At 45.1% G+C, this 25,781-nt stretch overlaps 1 protein-coding gene across 2 annotated transcripts in view; it reads right to left on the reverse strand.

Moving 5' to 3' along the window:
* EZR (ezrin) overlaps positions 1–25,781 on the reverse strand; it is a 49,308-nt gene that overhangs the window by 16,605 nt on the left and 6,922 nt on the right. The window contains exons 2-6 of one of the 2 annotated variants that reach the window (XM_077755133.1): positions 8,218–8,301; positions 3,698–3,793; positions 2,545–2,819; positions 1,893–1,976; positions 752–898 (exon numbers count right to left, since the gene is read on the reverse strand). In XM_077755133.1, coding sequence (XP_077611259.1) covers positions 752–898; positions 1,893–1,976; positions 2,545–2,819; positions 3,698–3,793; positions 8,218–8,301 — 686 coding nt within the window. Of the gene's footprint in view, positions 1–751; positions 899–1,892; positions 1,977–2,544; positions 2,820–3,697; positions 3,794–8,217; positions 8,302–25,781 lie in introns of those variants that run through there. The other variant, XM_077755134.1, reaches the window with a different exon arrangement.

Genomic DNA, 25,781 nt, shown 5'->3' on the forward strand with positions numbered 1-25,781 from the left:
CGGGGAGCACCTGGGAGCCTGGACACCGAGAGAGGAGCGATGGGAGGAAATGTGATCAGGCCGCCATGGAGAACCATGGAGAACTAGTCCCCACGGACTTAGATCTTTCTGAACATCTAGTGCCCGGGCAGAAAGCAGACACACACGCAGTGTCTGTACCACGGGGAGGGCAGAGGAAGCAGCAGGGCCCAGCTCGCTCCACACTGGCTCTTGCAGACCTTACTCAGTGCACACAACTAACGTGTGGCAATCAGATACCTCTCACAGGCTCAGAGGACTTATTAGCTCCACCGTCTGCACATAAGCCACTGTTTACAGAGCCCGAAGGCCTCTGACAGTGCTCTAACTACCACGGTTGCATCAGCACAAACCTTAAGCCAGCAGCACAGCGAGGACTGCCCGCCCGGGTGGTGTCTGTGGGTGCGCTGCTGCCCCTGGGCAGCTGGTGGCCGGGCCTGGGCGGAAGGGCAGGGGGCGGCACACGCTGCAACTCCAGCGTGCAGGCCGTGGGTCCGCACACTAGTTCTAGTGAGCAGGCTACGGTCAGGAAGAGGAACTGCACACACCTAGAGCCGACCTCTGACACAACGTGGCCACATCGCAGCTGAGAAGCCCTTAAAGAGTCACACGCTGGACCAATAAGCCAATAGGTAAATATGTCAAAATAAACCTCATGAGTAGATGCCACATTCTCCACTGTTTCCAGCCCCAGTACCCCACCCACTGAAGATAATTACAAAGTTCAACTCACTTATCTTCTTTCTCGTAAATATTTAGTCCAAGGGCATCAACTCCAAGCCAAAGGTCTGTTCCCTTCTTATTTTTTATCTCAAAGTAGTTGATACCATACATTTCCAGGTCCTGGGCAATCTTCAGGTACTCCAGCATGGCGCTGTCTCTGGCGGGGACACAAACAAGCACGGTCATCAGTGCGCACTGCATCCGCAACCGTAAATCTGCTGCCAGGGTCTTGGACCTCAGGCAGACAGCACAGGGTGGGCTCACAGCTGCGGCTGAGCGGCTACCCCTCTGCTGGCCATCCACATCTGCACCCCGAGCCGTCGTGGCCGTGGACCACTGATGGGCTTCAGACGTTCTCTGCAAGCACTGAACAGACTCATGCCGGTTCCTCTGGACACAAAGATCTTCCTTTTAAACTTTACTGGCAGGCCCAACCTTTCCCTTTCTCGTGCCCACACGCTGCCACAGGGACTCCCACTGTCCACTTCACCGGCACTCGCCACTTAGGCTGAGTTCCTTCCCTCCAACAAAAGATGCTTTGGACAGAGGACACTTGAACGTCATAACAGCTATGAGGCCCAAATTGAAAGTGAGCTTCTAAGACTGGGGAGGGGGAGGGGGGGCGTGCAGACAATTACCACTGATGCCCGAGATAAGGATTCCAGGACAACTGAATCTGGACATTTCTTACATCTAACAGCCACATGTCACATCATGTCCCTCCTTCCCGCCTCCTTTGTGTTTCTTGAATAGCAAATGTTTCTCACTTGGGATCATTTTCTCCCCACCTACACTCTTTTGAAAGGAATCACCTTATAGACCATGAACAAGCCAGCACCTCTACAACAGAGGGAAGGGGAAAGTAATGGTCCTGCCCCCTTGACTAGAGCAGTGTTGTAGACACAAGACCGTCTCTCCTCTAACACAAACAGGGAGAAGGCTTCAGGGCCTTAAGCTTACACTAAACTGCTTCTTACCCGGGTCAGGAACACTCGGCTTTATTGAAGGAAAACCTCCCGTGCAACCGTTACCTCTCACTGCTCTGCAGCACCCAGGCGGCAGCCCGTGGCTCTTGGAGCACCACCCTGAGGACCCTCCCTGGACTCTACACAAAGGAGCGGAGCAGGAGGGAAGGGCTGCCCAGCACTCACTTGAGCATCCCGCGGTGCTCCGCGTGCCACACCTGGATCCGGTCCTCCCACTGGTCCCTGGTGAGCTTGTGCTGGTCCATGACTCTGGGTTGCAAAGAAGAGGGCACGGGACTGTCACCACAGAGGGCCGTGAAAGGCAAGCAGCTGGCCACCGCTCACCTGCAAACCTGGTTTTCTTTCAAATAAGACCACACAGTGTCTACTTCCTGATGTGCAGCATTTCTGACCATTAACCACCTAAAAGACTTAGAACCTGGAACGAGACATACCCAGTCTTGCTGGAAAATTTTAAAAAGGTATTTTATATTTTAAGGGGCCTCTTCTTCTAAAAGAGATAATTTATGTGACCATCAGTGAATAAAAACATATGTAATGGGGCCAAATCATTATATGCTAGGGAGAGCTAAGAATGGTCCCCTTTCTGCTACGTTTCTTGATCACAGACCCCGTATGGGTGGATCAGGCCTGAGGGGAGGCCACGGTGAGTCAGTGCCTACCACCGGCCCAAGCACACGGATTAGCAAGTGCTAGAGCCCCAGGCTCAAGTAGCATTTACCCCTGGCTTGCCGCCTGCTTCTGCTAAAACACACCACTTACGCCATTCAAGGATATAACTGCCGCTCTCATCCAGGCCTGGCCACCCTCTGCTCACCTTTGGGGGATCAGCCGCTCAGAGCTGAGATACCCGGACTTGTGTGTATCTTTGTTATAGTCCCCAAACTTGGCCTGCACAGCGTAGGAGCCCAGGAGCACTGCAGTCTCAGGAGGGCAGTAAATCTCATCGCTGAGAATTCCCTCCTTCACTTGGAGGAAGAAAAGCTTCTGCGTGATGTCCTGGATGAGCTCCTCAGACACATCTTCGGGGTAAAACTTGGCCCGGAACTTGAACTGGAGAGGATTCTCCTTTCTGACCTCCTGTGCAGACACCTAGATGACAGAAGCGAAACGCCCTCTGCAAGGGTAGAGGACGAGACCCGCCTCCCTAAACACAGGTCTTAACCACTGGCTCAAAAGGATCAGGCAAGCCAGTTTCAGAAAGTCACTTTTTTAGCACATGAGACAAAAAAGGGCCAGTTAAAGTCCTATCCCCTTCCCACACTGAGCTGGATGTGTAGCAGCAGCCAGTTACAGACTCAACAAGCCATTAGTACCAGCCCCAACTTCTGGGAACAATGTTACCAATTTCAGAGAACTCGAATTTAGAAAGGGCCTGCCTAGGGACCTGTGAACCTGATCTGTCCACGTGGCCGGTCGAGCCATGGAACATACGTTTAATAACTTGTGTGCCCCCTGCCCATTCCCAGCTCTAATCGCTCTCAGACTTACTACAGTTATATGTGGGAAGGCACAGGTTTGGGAAAAGGGACATTTTCAACTTGTGTGGGGAAAACACATTTAAGCTTACTGCTTTTCTTTACAGTTGTTAATGGAATTATCCAGTCTTTCAAGTTGGAAGATAATCTATCACAGGTTCAAACAAAGCAATAACAGGTTCTTACAAAACAGTGAATGATTCATGGTTTAGAAGATTAACAATCTTATTGGGGGGGAAAAAAAACTAAGGTCAACTAAAAGCTAAGCAATTAACTATCATTATGCTCCAGTGAGTGAGCAGTAAGGAGAAATCCCAGGATCTAATTTCCAACCAATATCTCCATTTACTGGAAACCTGTAACCTTTTTTTCTGTAGAAACTTTTACACAAATGAAAAAAATAAACAAAAGACAGAGAAAGGTGTTCCAGTTTCAAAGTTAACAGAGCAGACCGACGCCCAAATAACCTGTGAATAGTTAACTCTGACTTACCTTTTTATCAAGTTTCAACCAGGTAGGAAATCCTTTATTATCCACATACTGGAGGCCAAAGTACCACACTTCCCGAAGGCCGATGGTCTTGACCACCTGTGTGAGGGAGACAGAGGGGCAGGGCTGACACGGCCATGGGCAGCTGTCTGCAGGGCCGGGAGAGCCAGGGGCCGGCTCCCGGGACGCACTGCAGCGTCCCGGGAACCTGTTACCAACAGAGGCTGTTCCCCCAAAGCCATGAGCGGTTTGTTTTTAACATACATTTGAGCAGATTCAGGGTTAACTTTCAATCTCAGAAAATCTTAAGACCTTGAAAACTCTCGCCCCCCACCCATTACCCCACCACGCTTCCCCAAGTGAAGACAACCATGCAGGTGGGAGCGAGCACACAGCCAGGCCCCACCCAGGCAACAGTGGGGAGAGCGGCCCAGGGTCAAGTCCCCTGGCAGGTGTGCTCTCATGGTCGAAAGTCACTAACTTGAAGCAAAGGACTACTTGGAGCCCCTCTGGCTGCCTGTCTCTGCTCCTCACTGGCCCAGGCCCCAGCTTAACTAGGAATAGAGCAGCAGCAGCCCCCAGAAAGGCAGCAGAAAGATGGGCNTCACACACCAAGCGATGACTAGCATTCCTTCAACCTCCAGCAATCTGGAATTCTGATACAGGAAGGTAGAACTCAACCCTAGGTCACTGCAAGGGATTTCACATTGTAAAATTCTCCACAGCACTACAAGAACTCTCCTGTGGTCCACTGCAGACAGATCCCACACAGGTTATTCTTGTGTCTTAGAAACAGAAAAGCAACTTTCTGGGATGCCTTACACATCATCACAATGGAGTCCCAGGGCTTTGCTGCAGTTTAAATCCCATGACATACAATGCTCAGCCTTTAGAGTGAAAGGTTACCATTCTTCAAATATCATATTTAAAGGGAATGAGGAACTAAATACATGAAAAATGGCAAACCAGGTATCTGGGGCACTTGCTGAACTTCACATAGACTCCTGCTTGGGAGCGTGTTTTCTCATCTGCTGGGGGCCAGGTATTTGCCGGCGCTCCAGAAGCCTGATCATCACACCCCAAGGAGGGACCTCTTCGCTGGCTCCCTCCACTCCCCCCAGGGGGCAGGGGAGCCCCATCACTGCATGATGTGGAGGAACCTGGAACATGGACAGTTTGGTGCCGACTCCCAAGTCTCCTGGGAACCCTGCCTAGGACCCTCAGGGTAGCTGAGTGCAGGGAACGCTGGTCCGAAGACCGGGTTTTCCATTCCCAATCCTGTTATTTCACACTCTCTATAAATCTCCATCTCAGCATCTGGATATAAAATCTGCCTCGCCTTCCTCTTTGGGTGGTCTCAAAGTTGCACAAGAAAGGTCCACATACATAAGCATCTGGTCTTTCCACTCCATGCACCAAGCTGTAGCCTTAGCCTGGGTGCTAAGCAGCGTGAAAGGATTTCCGGTCTGCTCGACTGCCCTCCCCACCGGGTCAGACCCCGGCGGATTTCCGCAGTCACAGCTCAGACTCCTTCCTCTTCTCCCTCGCGATGACACAGCCAGCGCCCTTTGCAAAGAAGATCACAGGCTCTGGAACCACACCATAGACAGAACCCTTGTGCCGTGCAAGCCTGACCCTGGGTGCCTCAATCTGCCACACGTCTCTGTGGCAGGAATCTTCTCCCTCCAGGATAACCGTCCGAAGTGTGTATTTTAGAGCCTTGCCTCTATTTGTATGGCTTCCCCAAAACGGCACACTTGAATTAACCTGATTTCCTTCAGTCCATTCCCAAACCCAACCCATAAGTCCTCCTTACGAGGGAAATCCAATATTCCTGGAAAAAGACACTTCACCCTTCCCCTCCAATATCCTTGGCTTACCCTAAAGCAGAAACACAACACAGAAGCAGAATCTGAACAGGTGTGGGGACTATTCCTTTATCTCTGCCTCAGCAGTGTTTTAAATGGCAGTTTGGAAAGGAAAATGCAGCGATGAGTCTATCTGACTCCATCTCAAGTGACAGCTGGAACACCAGTTTCAATGATGGAAACAAAGGGCACGCAGAGTCACACTCGTCACCTCCAGAACTGTGGGAGCTCGCGCTGCTGTGCAGTGCTGGCCCGGGAGGGCCTCTGCCAGGTCAGACCCCTGGACGAGAATGCGGGCACGGAGCGCTGGGGTCGGGCCGGGCACCGCAGAGGAGACTCCTGCTGCTCCTGCGGTGGGAGACACAGCTTCGGACTAGCTTTCCTCTCCTGTCAACCCATTCTACTTGAGGACCATATTCTAGTGCCTGGTGGTTTGGCCCAAAACCTAGAATCAGGTGGAACACAGAGAAAAGCACACAGACTCCAAAGGCATGTGCAGCCTGGTTGGGGTTCAGAAAGGAGCCCCAGGAAGCACTCAGGGCACCCCGAAGATCTGCTCGCGGGAAGGCAGGACCTTCTCAGTGTCATGTGCTGCCTTGGAAGGAAATGGAAGGATACACAAATGGATCTTCAAAAAGATAAGTGTAAGCGAGGTTATGACACTGCACAGCCAAAATCTGCCCAGGGCCCAGCGAGCTGTAGGACCTCAGGCCATTTTCTTTACTCTGGGCCTCCATGTCCTCACTTACAGAGTTAGCCGTTTTCCAGGTCAGCTCCAACCTCAGCGCTCTCAGATTAGAGGGCATTTTTCATTAGGGATACACCAAACCGAAACAAATTAGATGTGAACTCTGTGATCAGAGTTCTTTGTGATCCACGTCCCACTGCTGAAGGCGGAGTTCAGGACCTTTCTGTCTCCCACTACCTCCCTTTCTGGTAACTGTGTGGTGGTAGAATCTCACTACCTGTGCTGGAGGCTGGCTCAGATTCAGGCAGGAAACACGATCTGGGAACAGAGGTTCAAGTGGGATATGGCCTTGTTTTTTATTTAGCACACAGATCTGGGGACTTGACTTTCAGGGGTGCGAACAGTAACATGGCGCCTGAACATGGGTGATGGGGCTAATGAGTTCTGGAACAATTTAGATACTGAGCTTTTCCAGACTGGCATGTTGACTGGATTTGTTAAATACAGTTTTTGCATTTTTTAAATAACCCCATATACTGAGCTCAGGGTCCATTTTTTGTATACCTATTAATCCACAGCTCTGTGCTACTGTTAAGCAGATAAACTAATTATTAGAAAAATACCGGTTTTCAAACCAACACAAGAAAAAAATAAAACACCAAAAACACAAACACCAAACTAGTACAATTATTCAACATTTAGGAACATGCAGTCCTGTCACCATGACACCCTGGACCAGGAAGCGGAGATAATCCTGAGCCCCGTCCGTGCCCGGCCATGAACGAAACCACCCAAGTGGGTGGGTATTTTAAGGAGCAAGACAGGCCTCCCCTGCTCTCCACACTCCCTCCCCTTCCAAAGGGCCCTGCGGAGCAAACAAGGATGTTGTAAGAGACACGGCAGTGGCGTCTTGCAGCAGAACTGCGGACTCTTCACACAATTTTTGAGAAGCAACACACGAATGAACAGAGCGGCTGAAGGCTGGGCAGCTAAATGGCTGAGGCGTCAGAGTTTTGTAACTAGCCCAGAGTTTGCGTCTCTGCTTTAAAACAGTCACTTGAGGACAGCCCACCACTCACTCACAGACAAGGACTGTGGTATGACCCACATTCTAACCACTGATCCAACCCACACAGTGCTCAGCTGGCTCATTTCATTTACTTCAGGACTATCTCTCAGAAGAAACCTTTAGATTTTTGCCAGCAGTCCAGCCCACCTCTAACAGTCAACGCCCTTGCCTTTACTGGGTAAGGCAGAGCCAGGGACTGAGCTCCCCAGAGCAGCACACGGAGAAACGTGTCCCCCGCCCACCCCCACGAGGCACACGAGGGCTGGCCCAACCTATGGTGGGGACTAACCTACTGGGTGCTCACTTCTGGAGATACGACCAAACAGGGGAGGGAGTCCCCTCTACCTTCAAAATTTGCTAGCACTCTACCCCCCTCATCTCCTGATCAGCACCCACTCCCATCTCTGGGTTTAGTGCTGGGTGCAGAACAGCACTTCTCCCCTCAGCAGGGCCTCTTATAGCTCAAGGGCTCCTGTTGCCCCCTGGATCCCTGGCCCCAGAGCAGACTTCACGTAGCCTGGAGAAATAGATTGTGTTCTACAAGTTGGAACTGTGCCACTAAAGAATAATCACAGCCCTCCTGGTGGCTCACTACGATCAACATTCTGCGTTCGCCTTCAGGTCTCGGGAAGAAATGCGCAGGGATGTGGATGTGCTCTCTGCCCAGCTCACGGGAGGTGCTGGTAAAGACTTCGGAGCATCCCCCAGTTTCCCCTCGCAGGGCTGTGAACAGAGGCTACTCGTGCAGGGTGTCTACAACAGTGTGAACCCCTGGAAGAAGGGGGAACATTCTCCTCTACAAAGTAAAAGCCGCAAACCAACGCTCAGCAAGATTATTCAGATTTGCAAAAAATAATGTTCTAAACAGGGATTCTGCCTCCTGAGCTCAAAGACCAACCTGATCAAAAAGCTGTTTTCCTGTTGTATTTGGCTGGATGGCGAACTCCAGCTCCGCATCCATGGTGGTAACTCGGACATTGATCTAGAAAACAGAACAAAACGAGTTACACTTAACTGGGCGTTCCTTTCTTGTAAAGATCTTCTGAGCCTTCTGCATAAACTCAAAGCTACTTTGAGCTCACACTGACCCTCAACAGGCAGCCAAGGAAGGCACCAGTGGGCTGGCCAGCCTCCTTGAGAAGTCAGACCAAGGCAGTAAGTGAAAGGAAGAGAGAAGGAGCAAACAATATACGAGAATGTTTACAAGCATCGGAAACTAAATAGTGAAAAGAGAAATGGTCAGACGACTGAAGACACATCAAAAGAGAATATTATGCGGAAACTGAAATGCCAATTATGAAGATGGTAGAAACATGGAAAACTGCTTCAGAAATGAAAGACATGACAAGCAAAATGGCACACACCCCATCAATACAAACCTGTGACAGCCATCTAGGAGAGGACAGAAGTATGACACGGGGATGGGTGGGTCATGGGATGGTCAGAGCACAGGGAACTGAGGCGGGGGCGATGAGAACCCTTAATGAGGTCTCTAATATCCTCATTGAGTATTTTGTTTAAAAATTTCATTTCAAAGTTGTTTTCAAATTTGTCACTTGAAAAAACTCAAATTTATTAGTGTATGAAACAGACATACTACTTTATGACTGTCCTAAAGGAAAACACCACCACACAGCAACAGTACTGTTTGACTTCTTAAATTTTTTATTTTACAAAGAGAGAATGCAAGTACGTGTGAGTGGGATAGGTAGAGAGGCAGAGGGGGAGAGAGAGATTCCCAAGCAGGCTCCACACTCAGCGCAGAACCTGACGTGGGGCTCAATCCCATGACCCAATGATCACAACTTGAGCCAAAATGAAGAGTCAGACACTCAACCAACTGAACCACCCAGACACCCCAGTAATACTCAATGTTAAGAAACATTTGCTTTTCACCATTTTTCAAGTGACGTATGTAAGTAGCTGGATAGACATATACCCTAAATTCCTCCTTCCTCAGATGTAAATATCACAAGGACAGACTAGCAGGATTATGCTTAGCTGACAAAGGTCCAAGTTTCAAGCTGGCACACTACACATGTTTAGCAATCCCCACACTAGTTGTTTCTTTAGGAATAAAATCAGTCTTTAGGGTCTGTTTCCCCCTACCCCCAACCCTCAAGACTGCCAGTGGAGATACTTCGATACAGATCCATGGTGTCTTAAAGGTTCTCTGGCTGACAACGAGAAGGGAGGAATAATTTTCCAGGATTTCAAGAAAAGTCTCCCCTCCTTCAATCTCAAGTCTACAAATTAAAAAGCTTAAGTTTACCGAGAAGCAAAAGAAGGCAGATTTTAAATTCAACTATATTAAAACATAAAAACCTAAATTTCTTTCTTTTCCTGCTGGCAATAATTTATTTTTTTAATGATCACAAAACGGCTATTATGAAGCAGAGGATAAAAGCATCCTTCTCAATTATGGTTCCAAATGCACATATTAGAGATGACAAAGCAGCCCCAGAGTCAAACATTCCAGTAGACAAATGCAGCTCCAAGTACATACTCATAAACCCATGATGCTAGATCACATCCAAAACTAAGGCAGGAGGCCCACAAATACAGGGACTTCAATATGCTTTTCTGATTCACTGTTCGCAAACTGATTACCAGGAATATTAAAAACACAATTTTAAGGTTTAAGTCAGGTCCACATTTGACGCCAAGCTCACACAACTCTTTGAAAAAGCAAATGTCCAGTAAAATGAGTACTTTTACTGAGGATGGATGTAACAAGCCAATAGTCCATAGAAAGTAAACTTCTTAAAAATGAAGCATGAGGAGAAGGTCTGCACCACCTCTACAAAGTACATGCACCACTGCAAAGTCCACGGCTCCCACAGAGCCATTCTGCCAAGTTTCAGTTGGTCTGGTCTTTCCAGAGAATTCTTTCTGTGAGGTCCAACAGCCGCGAGCAAGCATGAAGTCTGGTATATAACCTCAAACAAAGAGGGCAAGCCTAAAGATCAGGTTAAGTTTTTCTGGCATTGCAGTAACAAATAAAATTAGGGCAAATAACAGGAAACAAATAGGCTTTTCTCCATTGTTTGGTCCCCTGGCCCTGTCAAAAGGAGTAATTTCCAGTTCTGACTTGGGGACAGCAGAATTTTGCTTATTTTCAAACTACCTCAAAATTAAATCAAGTTAATTCTATCAATATATGTGTACATTCATATACAGTGCCTGCTCCACAATTTGGATACAGGAGGCTGGGTGACATCTCAGGAACCTAAACAACATGTGAATGAACAATACACAGTGACTCATGGCCAAGCTGCTGTGTCACAGGTGCGTGTTCCTGGACTTGTCACTGCCCTACTAGTGTTTTCACAGGGGCACGACTGGCTTCCAGGCACAGGTGTTCACTCTGTAAGACTATCTCCAGTGCAGGTCTGAGCCCCCTTTTAAACACAAGTGTCCCTAGTCCCTGGGGTCATCTAAAAGTGCTCCCATTGTTTCCAGATGCTGAGGAAATGGGAGGCTGCTTGCCACCCACACTGAGGGCCACAGCAAGGTGCTGTCTGCATCAGAAGCAGGTTATAGAGCTCTAGGTTTACAAAGCCGAAGATTATTTTCAATTTTATAAATCTTTAACAATGAAGTACTGAAATATGGCACAGACCTGTATCCAATTTTAAAATGAAGCATTTACTCAGACAACAGGACCATTTACAGACATATTTTGGTCCACTTATCCAGGACCCTTAAAAACAATCAGACTTTAGCAATTAAGGAAACATGTCTAAATCCCAACCCTCCTTTTTAATTATCTTTGTTTTGAGTTTCCACAGTAAGCAATTCTTTTTAGTACTCGGATGGAAGCTGATGCTCGTATCTGCAAAGGTGCCACAGAAATAAGAGTGGGCTTGTGCGGTCCTGCATGATAAATGGGAGGATGGTTCCACAAAAAAAAGCCAGAGGTACACAGGCTTAGAACATACCACCACACAAACCCAAACCATGTGCAATGCTGGGGAAAGAGTGCATGTTTTGCAATTTCTATTGTCCTGATAATACCCCCAGGTTAGGTTTTTCTTATCAAAGGCAACATTTGCTGGAGGCAGCAAAATCCCGCAGCAGTGTGTGGGACACGTGTGTCCACAGAGCATGCAGGGAGTCACGGAGAGTCCCCGCAGCAGTGTGTGGGACAGGTATGTACACAGAGCATTCAGGGAGTCACGGAGAGTCCCCGCAGTAGTGTGTGGGACAGGTATGCACACAGAGCATGCTGGGATTCATGTAGAGTCCCCGCAGCAGTGTGTGGGACAGGTGTGTACAGCAGTGTGTGGGACAGGTGTGTCCACAGAGCATTCAGGGAGTCACGGAGAGTCCCCGCAGCAGTGTGTGGGACAGGTGTGTACAGCAATGTGTGGGACAGGTGTGTACAGCAATGTGTGGGACAGGTGTGTCCACAGAGCATTCAGGGAGTCACGGAGAGTCCCCACAGTAGTGTGTGGGACAGGTGTGTACACAAAGCATGCTGGGATTCATGTAGAGTCCCCGCAGCAGTGTGTGGGACAGGTGTGTACAGCAGTGTGTGGGACAGGTGTGTACACAGAGCATTCAGGGAGTCATGTACACAGAGCATTCAGGGAGTCACGGAGAGTCCCCGCAGCAGTGTGTGGGACAGGTGTGTACAGCAGTGTGTGGGACGGGTGTGTCCACAGAGCATGCTGGGAGTCATGTAGAGTCCCCGCAGCAGTGTGTGGGACGGGTGTGTGCAGCAGTGTGTGGGACAGGTATGTACACAGAGCATTCAGGGAGTCAAGGAGAGTCCCCGCAGCAGTGTGTGGGACGGGTGTGTCCACAGAGCATGTAGGGAGTCATATAGAGTCGATCCCAAAAGGCACTGATTCTCTTGGGTTTGACAAAATACTGAAAGCCTTTTAAACATGCTGCTTTGTTTAGGGGTGATGACAGTGATCCAAGTTTATTTTTGCTCATGCACCCCCCTCACGTGCGTACAGACACAAACACACACGCCCCATACAGTTGACAGTGTAGATGGTAGTTTAATAACTCATGTTTCCCTCCCCATGCTATTCCAATTGAAACTAAGAAACAAAGCCACACTGAGAATTCTAAAATGTTAGAATATACAAGGAACCAGACTTCACCATACCCCACTATGTAAAATGGGAATTTAAGTAAGTTTAGATAATGGAGTTAATTTGCAATAATTTTTTAAACTCCACAGATTAGAAGTAATGAGGTCTTTCTATGGCAATATACCAGGCCGTGATTTTAGAATGAGAGGACTTGCTTAGACACAAGTCAAGAAAACATGTTAATGAAGATGCCTGATCCCATCCAAAAAAGTGAGGCTCTAATAAGGATAATGCAGATCTTCCACCCTGGCCATATTTAGCAGAAAAGTCTTTCTTCTTTTCGCCCCAGCACCCTAGCTCAGTGGGGAACCTGTGTTCTCATTTCAGTAAGATAGGAAAGTTTTGATTACTAGAGTAGCAGTATATGCTGTTGCTCTGTATTTGAGACAAATGTTTTAAAAACAAAAACGTTTTTAAAAAAATAGTTTTCTAAAACAAGAACTGGACAGTAAAAATTCTTAAATCGAAGCAAAATGCCATGCATATTTATTTTTTATGAACCGTGACTATTTCACAGGTGTATTCACCACGCCTCTTGACCAGATAATGAATCGTTGTCTGACACATAATTTAACACATAAACCTATCTCTGCCTTAGTTAATGAAGTTAATGAAAACCTAACTGTAATCCTGTCTCTGTCCTCCCTCTGCTTAATAATCTACTCTTTAAAAAATTCTGTTTGTGTTCTTATGGGTTAGCTCAGCTCAAAAACGGTGACACAACATGCCAATGAACCATAATAGCTTTACCTCACTGTTCCTTGCCCGCCCTGGCTAGCAGTCACATGGCATATCCTGGAGGCTTGCTCACCCTACAAGTACTGATCAAATACCTACAGGGTGCCCTGGCTACACTGGAGCACCGCAGACAGAGGAGTCAGAGCTCTCTTACCCCGCTGTCATTTACAACATAATCAATAGAGATGGGGATCGAGTAGCTCCCATTCATAGTTATTTCCAAATGGGTCCAACTATTAGAATCCCCAAAGCAGCCTGAGTTTCTGGGCCTCAGCCCAAGAAAGCAATTTTCAAGATGAGCTGAATTCAGGGATCACTGAAACAGGCAAAAGAACAGCAGCCAAGGGGCCTGGCTGGGTCTGAGAGCTGGGGGTGTCTCCTGAGAACCTCCTCCCACTGGGCCTCACCCCCCTTATCTGCAAGCTGAAGTTCTGGACTAGAAGTCGTGAGGTCCTTTCTGCCTCAGAAATACTAGGTCTAAAGTCCAACAGCACCAGGGAGGTGTGTGGGAGTGCAAGTCAAGCTGGGCTGTGAGAACAGGTGGGCTGACTCCTTAGGAAAGCTGTGTGGATGGACCAGGAAGATTCAGGAGAAAAATAGCTAACTGTGGTGCTATTCAAAGCTGGCCAGGAGGGACGCCTGGGTGGCTCAGTCGGTTAAGCATCTGACTTCAGCTCAGGTTATGATCTCACGGTTCATGGGTTTGAGCCCCGCGTTGGGCTCTGGGCTGACAGCTAGCTCAGAGCCTGGAGCCTGTTTCAGATTCTGTTATCCCCCACCCTCTCTGACCCTCCCCTGCTCATGCTGTCTGTCTCAGAAATAAATAAAATTTAAAAGAAAAGAAAAGAAAAAAAAAAAAGGCTGGCCAGGAGACACTTTTCATGGGTAAAAGGAAAGCTTATACCAGTTTTCATATTTCCAGGAGAAATGAAACCCTCTGGTTGGACACAGTAGTATAGGTTTTATGGCTCTGATGCAACTAACATCTTTTTTTCCAAGAATAGAATGTAAGTGTGTTGAACCACGATTTAAAAAAAAAAAACTCAATTAACAATTTACCCTATTAAAACAAAAAATAAATTGGCTCAGTCGGTTAAGCGACTGATTCTTGATTTTGGCTCAGGTCATGATTTCATGGTTCGGGAGTTTGAGTGAGACCCACGTCTGACAGTGCAGAGCCTGCTTGGGATTCATTCTCTCTCTCTCTCTCTCTGCCCCTCCCCACCTGTGCTCCCTCAGAATAATAAACTTAAAAAAATAAATCCATTGTTCCCTTTGCTCACTCCCCCAGAAAGCTGAGAAATCATGAGCACAGGCCTGCTAGGCATCCCAGCCAATCCTCGCACAGTGGTCCACACCCTGAAGAAAGCCACTTCCCCCTCTTTTGTAATAGGAGGTACTGTACCTGGAAATGTTTTATCTATGAGAAATCTCCCAACTGTAACCTTCTAGAACTCAAAACTTATCTGAGTGCTCCTGACACTACCCAAGTCAGGGGCTGTGCAGTTCTGTGAACATTATCTGACCTTCACTGGGAAAGAGACAAAGAGGTGATACGAAGGGGGAGCTATCAGGAGGTCACGTATGTTATGGTGGTTTCTGTTTCCTTTTTCTTTAATGGAAAGGCCTGAGTGTCTTTGTTGTGTTAATATCTTTGTTGTGTGCAAATTCCCAGGACAGTGTCCTAGTCAAGGTTCCTTGAGAATGTTCTACCGTTGGAAGTTTCTTCCACGGAATATCCCACAAAGGACTAGTATGTTTCAGAACATACTCTGGAAAACAGGATTTCTGAGTCTTCCCAGTTTATTTGATCAAAAGGGTATCTAAAATGCCTTTGAAGAGCCTGAGAGGCATAAAAAAGATATTGAGTTGACAATGAAATATTGTCTTTTACTTCTAACCCATATATGACTGCTGAATTTGGGCCGTCATGTTATCTCCCAGTTCTTTTCCTTGTTTTGGTAAATAAACCTAGTAATGTCATTTTTCCTTTGGGAAGTGCCCATTTCCTTCTAAAATACATTAAACTTGATTTAAGACCTCTCTAATCACACTTTTTACAGAATAAATTCATAGTGCACTAAAGACCAAGACAAGAAGGAAACATTCAGGACCAATTCCTCTACAAACTTTACAGACAAGCACTGGTTTGTCTTCTTGGACAAGGCAATGAGATTTCATTTTAGTGGGGGACGAGGGGTGGGAGGAGAAAGTTTGCAGTGATTTTTCTACCTACTTAAGAAGCAGGGAAACCATTTAAAAGAAAGGGAAATACAAATGGTAACAGTTCAATGTTTGAATTTCAGGCAGTGGATTCAGGGATAACAGATTAATCCCTATACTATCACACCTGCATTTACTCAAAAATTAGCCTGAGTAGAACTATCCAAGCACCACCAAGATTACATTGAGAGCTTGACCTTTCATAATCACATAAAAATGTTAGCGCTGTTTTCCAACATTCCAGCCTTCTTCCGAAGGTGCCACTTCAGCAACTTCTAACAGCTTTCAAATATTTGGATAAGACCTTTCAAATACTTAGAAATGCTCTGATAGGAAGTAGATACAGTAAACTTTCTCCCACAAATGGAAGAAGCAGGGGAGTGGAACAAGAAAAAATTCTCACAACAGATAATAAATAATTCATAAGTTTTCTGAGATACTATTTTGGTTCATGTAATTTAATAATTACAGAGACAATTGTATTTTGAGTTTCATGTTGAGTCATTATGTGTTCTTTTTTAATAACAGCTTTGTTGAAATATAACTTACACATAATTCACCCATTTAAAACATGCAATTCAGTGGTTTTCAACAGAGTTATGCAACCAGCACCACTATCTAATTTTAGAGCATTCATTCCCTTAAAAGAAACCTGCTGCTCATTAGCGGTCACTCCTCCCAATACTCCTTTGTCCCCAGCCCTGAGAATCACTAATCTACTTTTTGTCTCCACAGATATCCCTGGTCTCAACAGGACATATACACAAGTGGCCTTCTGGTGCTGCCTTCCATCACTGAGCGTAATGTTTTTGAGGTTCATCCACGATACAGCCTGTACTGGTACTTCCCTCTTTATCACGAAGGAACATTCCAGTGTATGGATACATCACTGCTGTCCATCCACTCACCATTTGGGACATTCGGGTTGAGTATCTTATTAACTAGCTCCATGTTGCTTTAGTGATTGTAAATAAGAAAAGAGCCGGACCAGACTACTAACATCATTAACTAGACTATTTACAATCAGTTTGGTATTCAAACTGATAAGAATAAAAAATCTTTAGGGGACAACAAAGATGAAAGAAAGATGATTTTTATGTGTTTATTTATTTAAAAGGTTTTATTTTTAAGTAATCTCCCCATGTAATCACCCGATATGGGGCCTGAAACCACAACCCTGAGATCAAGAGTCACATGCTCCACTGACTGAGACAGCCCAACTACTCAAAAAATGAATTTTTGAAAATTATAATTCAGTTTAAGTTTACTGCTGTAAGTTGTAAATGAAAATATTCTATGTGCTCAGGACGATGGTCCAAGCTGCCAAACTGATGTGAACACAGTAGAAAACACTCTGAATCCTACACTCCCACACCTACTCTCCTGAAGCCAGCAGTATTTTAGCCATCATGAATTCTAGTAAATGCCTCACCTTGCAGATGAGGGAAGAGCGCTGGGAGCTCCCCACCAAGGAGCAGAGGGGAGAACCCAGGCTTCCAGGCTTTTGCTCAGGGTTCTCTCGAGTAAATCATATTCTTGCTCTAATTTTTAAGCAGGGGGCCAAGTCTTCTGTTTGACATTTAACTCCAATGGTGGCAGGCATGCTATAGGTAGTTAACACAAACACCTCCAGAGCCCCGTTCACTGCTGCACAAAGAACGTGGCTGCATCAGACATGTATGAAATCTAGTGTCCCTTGGTAAGCGTTTAGGAAACACGGCCAGTTGCACCTTATAAGCTCTTCCCTGGGCCCTCAGTACTCCGCAAACCTGCACATGCAAAAGGATCACCTGAAGAGCTTGTTGACACAGTCTTCCGGACCTCTGGCCCAAGTCTGACTCAGGAAGTTGGGATAGAGGCGGTAAGTCTACACAGCGCTCTACCAATCTCACAGGTGGGGCCACCCCGGGATAGCCACTGCTCTCAGGGAAAGAGGTTACTATCCTCAGCATACAAGAAGGCACAGCACCTTTTGACAAAATTAATGTATTTATTGGTGTTATTTATAATGCACTATGTGAAAATATCTTTACTAATTAGAACTAGAAAACACAGACCTATCTATACTCTCCCATCCCATATACTCCATATCCCAAAAGATGGACCCCTATTTTGGTCATCTCTCTGGATCCTGATCTTTGAGGTAAAGATCAAGTCATTATGAGCAATACTCCAACTCAACATTAGCTATGACACACAGTGGTCATTTTTCACAAATGCTAACATATAACCAACCTCTGTAAACATTACCGTTAACTTAGCAAACCTTCATCAGCTTAGCCTAGAAATGCAGACACAAGAATTCAGCCAAGGAAAGCGAAGCTGGAAAGCCCCAGAGGCAAGTGGATTTTTTTAGCTTTTCCCCATCTGTATCATCAGCTCTTTTTATGGGATCATGGTAATGACTACTATTTACAAGATAGCTTCTTTCTACCTAGGATATAAAATGTTTGCCTTAGTTAATGCACATTGTGCTCCCAGTAACACTGTTTACGTAAACAACAAAATTATATAGAAGTAGTTGTTGTTGAAAATCCAGTGACTATATTTTACATGGTTATAGTTTCTAATAAGCATATAATTAGAAGAGCCCAACTCTTTTGGGCTTTTATTCAAGAAAGCCAGTCCAGAAACCACCCTGTTATTGCAAAGCATTCTTTTAAGAATAGAGAGGCCAAAAGAAAAACCAGTATGTTGCTATGGGGAGGTATTTACCAAAACAGCACAACACTGAAGTACAGAGAGAAGACAAGTAAAATAGAAATGTGGTCTTTAAAATACGATTGTGCATTAAGTGGTGTAAAAGTCTACAATGACCTGATACTGCAATGGCAAAAACACCAGCACCACAGTCAGTCAGAGTTGGGGAGGTGACAGTCCCTCTTGAAAAGTTCCTACCACCAGCAAAGCCACATGTCACCACATGCCCAAAGCAGGCTGGGCTCAAAGTTTAAAATTCCAGAGATACATGTTTAAATGGTAGCTCTTAACACCAGACTTCTTGAGGTTTATGGACCTTAAGAGAAGGTGGAAATAGCAGTATAAGTACATCATACTAAATAAATAACACTAATAGCAAATCTGTAAATCAATGGATAATGACTCACAATATTGCTATTCCTTTCTTTCAAGCTCTTCTGTATCTTAAATTTAAATTATACCCAATCACATGATTTTATGTTCTTCTCTTTCAAGATGAAAGAAACTGAGTGGCAGTGAACAAACTGGCTTGACTGTTTGGAGCAGAAAAATTTTCGGATGCCAAAGAGAACTGGTCATCTCTACCTTTGCAAATGTAAAGAGTCTGGAATTAAAACAAAAATGATGAGAGAATTCAGTAAAAATCCTATGCATCATCGTTTTGTCTGTAGCACAACGAACCACTGAAGACAGAAGGGCAGAACAGATATAAAACTCATGTTCTGATAGTTTTCAGATAGTTATACAAAACTAGGACAACATACTGGTCTTTTATTGCCTTGTAATAGCAATAATAAAATCATCAAATGTTAAGGCTGACAAGAGACCATTTGTGACAGCTCTGATAACCAATATATAGCACTTCTACAGAGGTCAAAGTGCTGGTCCTCAGTTCTCAGTAATTCCCGTAAACTTCCTAGGAATCATGGTGGGTGGTCCCACTATTACTGGGAATAGGAAATACTGAAAGAAAGTCACAGAGAGAAGGACTGAGCCATGCTGCTGGTGGCTGTTTCTCGTGGTGCCCATCACAGGGCTCCAGATACTCCATTCCTGGTGATGGTGGTCATTCTCCCTGCAGGACATTCAAGCTTGGCTACATGTAAGCTGATGCTAACCATTCATGGGAGCCTGAGAGTGTCCCATAGGGAGGATCTATCAAGAAACCAAATTAACCTGCCACAATCTAGTGTCTCAGGCTGGGTTACAGATTAAAGCAATCCTGTGCCCTCCCCTCCTATTCTTTCTAGATGGAGGTGTTAAAAAAAAAAAAAAAAAAAGCAGTGGTTGGTTAGCATTTGCCCAGGTGCTAATTACTAATGAAAAGTAAGGTCACAATCACAGAGTTCAATGACAAATGAGCCAGCTCAACTCCATTATAAGCCACATAGCTGTAAGTACAGTTTCTCAGTTCAGGGTAAGCACAGTCCTTAGTATTAGGGAATGGGAGTTTAAATTTTAACATGGATGGGGCACCTGGGTGGCTCAGTTGGTTAAGTGTCTGACTTCAGCTCAGGTCACGATCACATGGCTCGTGAGTTTGAGCCTGACATTGGGTTCTCTGCAGTCAGTGCAGCTTCAGATCCTCTGTCCATCTCCCTCCTCCCTCACCGCTCGCCCCTACCCCTGACCATGCACGTGCGCTCACAGCTCACACTCTCTCTAAAAAGTAAACACTTAAGGGGCGCCTGGGTGGCTTAGTCGGTTAAGCGTCTGACTTTCGCTTAGGTCATGATCGCAGTTCGTGGGTTTGAGCCCCGCGTTGGGCTCTGTGCTGACTGGCAGCTCAGAGCCTGGAGCCTATTTCAGAGTCTGTATCTCCCTCTCTCTCTGACCCTCCCCTGCTCATGCTCGCTCTCTCTCTCTCCTAGAAATAAAAAAAAAATTACTTTAAAATAAATAAAAAGTAAACACTTAAAAAAATTTTTTTAACATGGAAATATGGGGATGGGTATGCCAGGCCCCTGGCTCCTACCCCAAGAGCATTCTGACACCATGCGGTGGGCAACCACATCAATTTAACAAAGAATTCCTATCACTTTAAGGAATTCTGAGGGTAACTTAATTATAAAAGTTAGTGTTACCTACCCTTTACCTCCTTTCTTAACTAAAGTAGTGACAAGATACAACTATTTTGTAGGGAGATTCTAAATGGGTACTGCTTGGTGAGAGGTGAAAAGTTATCCTTGTCAAACTACTTTCTTTGAAAGGCTGAGGAAACTGAGGCCAAGAAAAGTATATGCAACTTCCTCAACTTCTGATAATCAGCTACTAAAAATACTTATTTATAGGGCTCTTCAATGTTATTCCTAAAGCTGTATCTTTCAATAAGTCCATTTAATTTCTGAATTGAAAAGTTTGTTATTTCCAAATTCCAGGGTAAAAATTATGAAAAGTATAGATATACAAAAAGAAAGAGCCCAGATCAACTAATAACCATCGCATAATTTCAAGAACACATAATGAAACCCTGAGTCTTTCTAAATGGCTCCTTTTGCTTCTGAAAATAAGCCACTTCCTGCCCCCAGACCCACTTCCTGTCAGGCAGGGCTGCAATACAAAAAAGCAGACAAACCAGTCCTGTTTGTACTCATTACAGCCAGAGAAAATCACAACCTTAGCACTATAAGGGAACTTTCTGAGCATTAAAAAGAAGGTCAGTTCCTACTACTTGAAAATTGGGCTGGGAACATTTCGTGCTCCCCTCTGTTCATGAGCTCAGGCACGGCTTCTGGAAGGAGGAAACAGGAAAGAAGACACTGCTTTCCAGACATCTGACAAATGAAAAGGATCATCCCTATTCCCCAAGTTCCAACGATCTGTGCTGCAGAGGAACATGGGTGGACATTTTCTCATCAGCTTGAGGGCATGTAAAACCATATTCCTGATGCCTGCTATCTGTGCACTTTGAGGAACCTTTTTTTGTGAGAGTCTGTAAGTAGGAATGACATACACTGTGTGTGGAGATTTAATATGGGCACTAAAGTAGCTACAACGCTTAGACACCTGACCTAGGAAAGAGGAGGCAATGATCAAAGAATGTCACGTCCCACAAAAGAAAACTATTTCTTTCCAGAAACACAGATGCTGTCTATATCCTTTTCTCCCCAAAGATCACTTTCTCTTTACCTAATAAGCTTGTGAAAGCTTGATCCTGTAACATGTGATCTCAGTTTTGCTAGATGTGTCATACATACTTCAGCATCAATTTAGTCCACTGAAAAGGGAGCTTAATTACATCCACAAACTGAGGATCCCATAAAAGAAAAAAAAAGGGACAGGGCCAAGATGGCTGCAATGCATTGCACCTGCTGCAATGATGGTTAATGCCAGGCTCATAAAATACAGGAAATTAAAGGCCTATAGATTAAACCTCACTGTCCACCTGGAATGTACTATTTTCTTTGTAAAGTTAGAAGTGGTTTCTACTTTCTAACCTACTGGGTGGTCGCATTGGGGGGGAGGGGGAAGCCTATGAAAGCACAGAAATGTCCAAGCAGCAGAATTCTTTTCACTAACCTGTTGTTTTAGGGGAAGGACATATAAGATAAATTGTACTTAGATCTTGTGCCATTTCTTTAACAAATCTTTGCCCCTGCTTAAGATCCCATGTGCAGTAGGGGTGTCTGGCAGGCTCAGTCGGTGAAGCACGCAACTCTTGATCTTGAGTTTGTGAGTTCAAGCCCCATGTTGGGTGTAGAGTATTTCAAAAATAAGGTTAAAATCACACATGCAATAATTATCTTGGGATACAGAACACTTCCCTCATGAGAAGCTTAGGCAAAATATATTTGAACTTGACCAAGAAGCCTTTACTTCTGACATCTTCAAAAATAGACAGCAAGATCCCATTAGCTTTTTAAAAAATCCATATTAAATCAGTAAGCTTACAAAATTGCTTGCATAAGCACATTTCAACAAAACTTACTTGAAACAGCCCAGTGTTTCTGAAATTATACTAAGTGGGGGGAAAAACCCCAAAACTCTTCAATTTATACTTGGTCACAATCTGGTCTGTCAGATCCAGGATGGGTTACACCTATGCACATTATCAGTGGACCGGAAGTGGGGGGGGCACATGCCAGCCCCCCTGCCGCACACAGACCTGAGCTGCTTCCGTCCGGGCCGTGGCCGTGGCTGCAGTGCTCACTGCACACCAGCCTCTGAAACCCCGCCCCGGAATGCCCCATGCTTTATGCTCACTTCCAATTTTCAGCCCTACAAACGCTGCCATTGAGACAATGACCTATTTCCAGCCAAGGCACCCAGCACAGCACAACCCCTCCCCATCCCCCACCCCCCAGGGTCGTGAGAATACAAAGTAACTGGAACTAGCTTGGAACAAACACTTTGTGTGTTTTCAAATCAACTGCAATGTTGACCTCGGAGGTCCCCTTGAATAAAATACGTATGTGGGAGGTGGGACGGTCCAGATGGGATTAGGTCACTCACTCATCTGATCAGAACACCCAAGGTCTGCCAAGAAACTGCATCCACTCAGGGGTCTGTGGGGAGCCACTCAGCAGGACCCACCTGGGACTCCAGATCCCAAGGCAGAGGCGTCCCTTCCCACTTGCCCTCCGACCACTCCAGCACTTGGCAATTTGTAAAAGTGACAGCATCTTTCCCTTTCACCCCTATAATGTGCTTTTAAAAACAAACTTTACTTTGGAAATTTGAAACATTCACAAAAGTAGAGAGAACAGTACAAGGCCTCTCCCCTCCCCTCATGTACTTTCACCCAGCTGGACGCCATTAACTTTCCAACATTCTTGATTCAACTATTCTCCCTAATAGTTTAAAATAATTTTTTTTTTTTTTGCTGGCCTACTTTAGGCTGCCACAGGATATTTCGATTGTAAAACCTTCAGTATGTAGCCCTAAAGGACTTTGAGTACATACATGTGTGTATGTGTGTTACACACCCACCAGACCACTATCATTTCCAACATAATTATTCCTTAATATTTAAAATTCAGTTAATATTCAGTTATCCCCCATTGTCTCAAAAAAGAATCTTTTTACAGCTGAATTCTTCAAGTTGTGTCATGCACTCTGAGTCTTGTCATCACACTGTATTTCCAAGCTGCCCTGTGAGCCCCGTTTCTTAACCAACATCGTTTTCCCCACCCTATCTCCCTAAGTCCCACTTACGAGTCTCACCCAAATAGCAAGGTATTATGTAAGCAGATACTTGAACAACAAGAAGCAACATCCGTAATTATTTAACCAAGGAAATGAAATACCTTAACAAGAACACTACACTAATATACATAACGTGTTTTTATAAAGAGGTGGTTCCAAAATAACATTTATGTTCTCAGCTTTTACCAAGTGATTTGTGGCTCAATTTTCTCTTTAAAAACATAACAAACAGGGCTGGATCTCCTATGTAAGACATATTTTACAAGAAATCTATAGATGCAGTAATGGTGCGAAAGTTTCAAAAAGAATAATTTCCCCTGAAACCTCAATGACTGAGAAACGATGGAAGAATCTACACGGCTATGGCAAACGATGACATGTTTATCAACAAATCTACTTGAAAACAGGTTCTTAGAGAAATATCTTGGCTCACTGTCCAATGCAAGACTGATTTACCAAACAGCAACAATAGCAACAAAACAGACAAAAGCAAACCACACTCTGCCCAGGGTCCCTGAGAGAATCAAAGCACCTCTCCCTCCCGGCAAAGCCTGGATGAAAACCAACAGCAGTGCTATTACTCCCTGACTTGATGTTTGAGGTCTGGAAGCAGGGATTTTCTTTTTTAAATATTTTTGGGAGTGTGCATGAGAGGGGGCGGGGCAAAGAGGAGGACAGAGGATCCAAACCGGCTGGCTCTGGGGCCAGCACAGAGCCCCAGCACAGAGCCCAAAGTGGAGCTTCAACCCAGGCCACCATGAGATCATGACCTGAGTCCCAGTCGGATGCTGGAATGACTGAGCCACACAGGCGCCCTGGAAGCAGGGATCCTCCCCTTTCTGTTCATTAGTGTACCCCTAGGAGTGAAGAACCTGGCACATGGTAGGTACTGTTAACGAACGAGTGGAAGTTACAGAAGGGGGAGAGAGGTGATGTTGTTCACTGTAGCAAAAGGAAAATATATTGCATTATTAGGCTAAGTCAGAAAAAGAATGCCCGTAATGAGTTCAAAAGCTTTTAATCAGATTAGAATTTAAGAGCTAAAAAAGAGTTCCTCTGCCATTTACTCTGTTCTCTGTGGCGAGAAGAGACAGCGGCAGGCTCGGGGCCAGCAGCTTCCGGTGCTGGGCTCTCCTGCCCTGCCTCATCAGACCTGGGAGGGAGGTCCCCGGATGTGTCTCACAGGCGAGGGGGCAGGGCACAGGGAGGTTGACAAGTTGCTCCAGAACACCCTCTAAGAGGCAGGCATGTTTACCTATTTGGTCTGCCAATTAAGTAGGAATTTAAAGTTTGTTCTTGAAGCAGGTAACAATGCCTTTTCTTAAGCCACTTTGCATCTTGCTTTGTTGCCAGGAAAAAACAAACACACAAAAAAATAGTGCCCCCCCCAAGTATCTAACATTTTTCTAGATAGAGCCAAGTTCTATTAGGTAAAATAAAGGGGAATAAAGGGTAGACAGTGAGGGGGTTCTATTTTAAAGTGGTCTGAATTAGAGGCTGAATTATAAAACCATCTACAGTCAGAAATTCACACAGACTATAGTAGGTCAAAAGTTAATTTCAAACTGTCGGTGATAAAAAACACAACTCATTTATATGATATTCTGCTTTCAACTCCAATATCAGATACAAATTGCATTCTTTTAGTATACGCCAGAAATCTGTCATTATACAATGGCTTAGCAAGTGTGACACAAGATACTGGCACTTTCTTTATAGAACAAAGACCTGCTAGAGGACCAGCCTTGTTTAAAGTATTACCTCAACACCAGCCACTCCTGCTTGCAGGCCACGCCGGCGCCCATCCAGGCGCAGCAGTGCCTGTGATGCACCTAATACTGGCTATGAAAACAGATTATTTGCTCTTTAAGAAGAAATTTAAAAATTGGAACAGCTGGTGTGGGTCTGCTTTGAAATATTAGCTTAGTCATAAATTATATACAAGGATAGCAGATATTTAACAATAATTATTTTTATCTGAAAGCAGGGGTTGACGAAATCTTTCTGTAAGGGTCAGATAAGCATTTTAGGCTTTGCAGGCCATTTTGGTATCTGGTGCACATTACTGTTCTATTGTTTTGAACAACCCTTTAAAAATGTAAAAGCCACACCTACAGAAACCGCCACAGCCACTCAGCATTGGCCCATTCCATCCTAAAGTGAAACATTATTTGTGATAGTATCTGATACAATTTTGATACAGAAAAGTTTAAAACTGGCTTTCAGGCAAAAATAGAAAAAAAAATAGGAAGTGGAAAGTGACTTCAAAGTTAACAAAGCAAAATCTACTATACTTGGCTATTCTAGTTTGATCCTAGGGTGGTATTTGTTCTTTCTGCTATCCGTAAAAGCTGGGTCACAGTCAGGAATTTTTATTCTGCTTTTAAGGTTAGTTTTCTCAAACACATTAGATTAAAAAGATAATTACTATGTTAAAGCAGCCTTCTCCATTCTTCAAATAGCATTACCATTTATCTATAGGCATTAAAAACAGCTTAGAAAATGAAAAGTGACTCACGAGCAAAGGAATATAGAACTGACCACCGCT

The sequence above is a fragment of the Crocuta crocuta genome, unplaced genomic scaffold (genome assembly GCF_008692635.1).
Source record: "Crocuta crocuta isolate KB4526 unplaced genomic scaffold, BGI_CrCroc_1.0 scaffold11, whole genome shotgun sequence".
Taxonomy (NCBI): domain Eukaryota; kingdom Metazoa; phylum Chordata; class Mammalia; order Carnivora; family Hyaenidae; genus Crocuta; species Crocuta crocuta.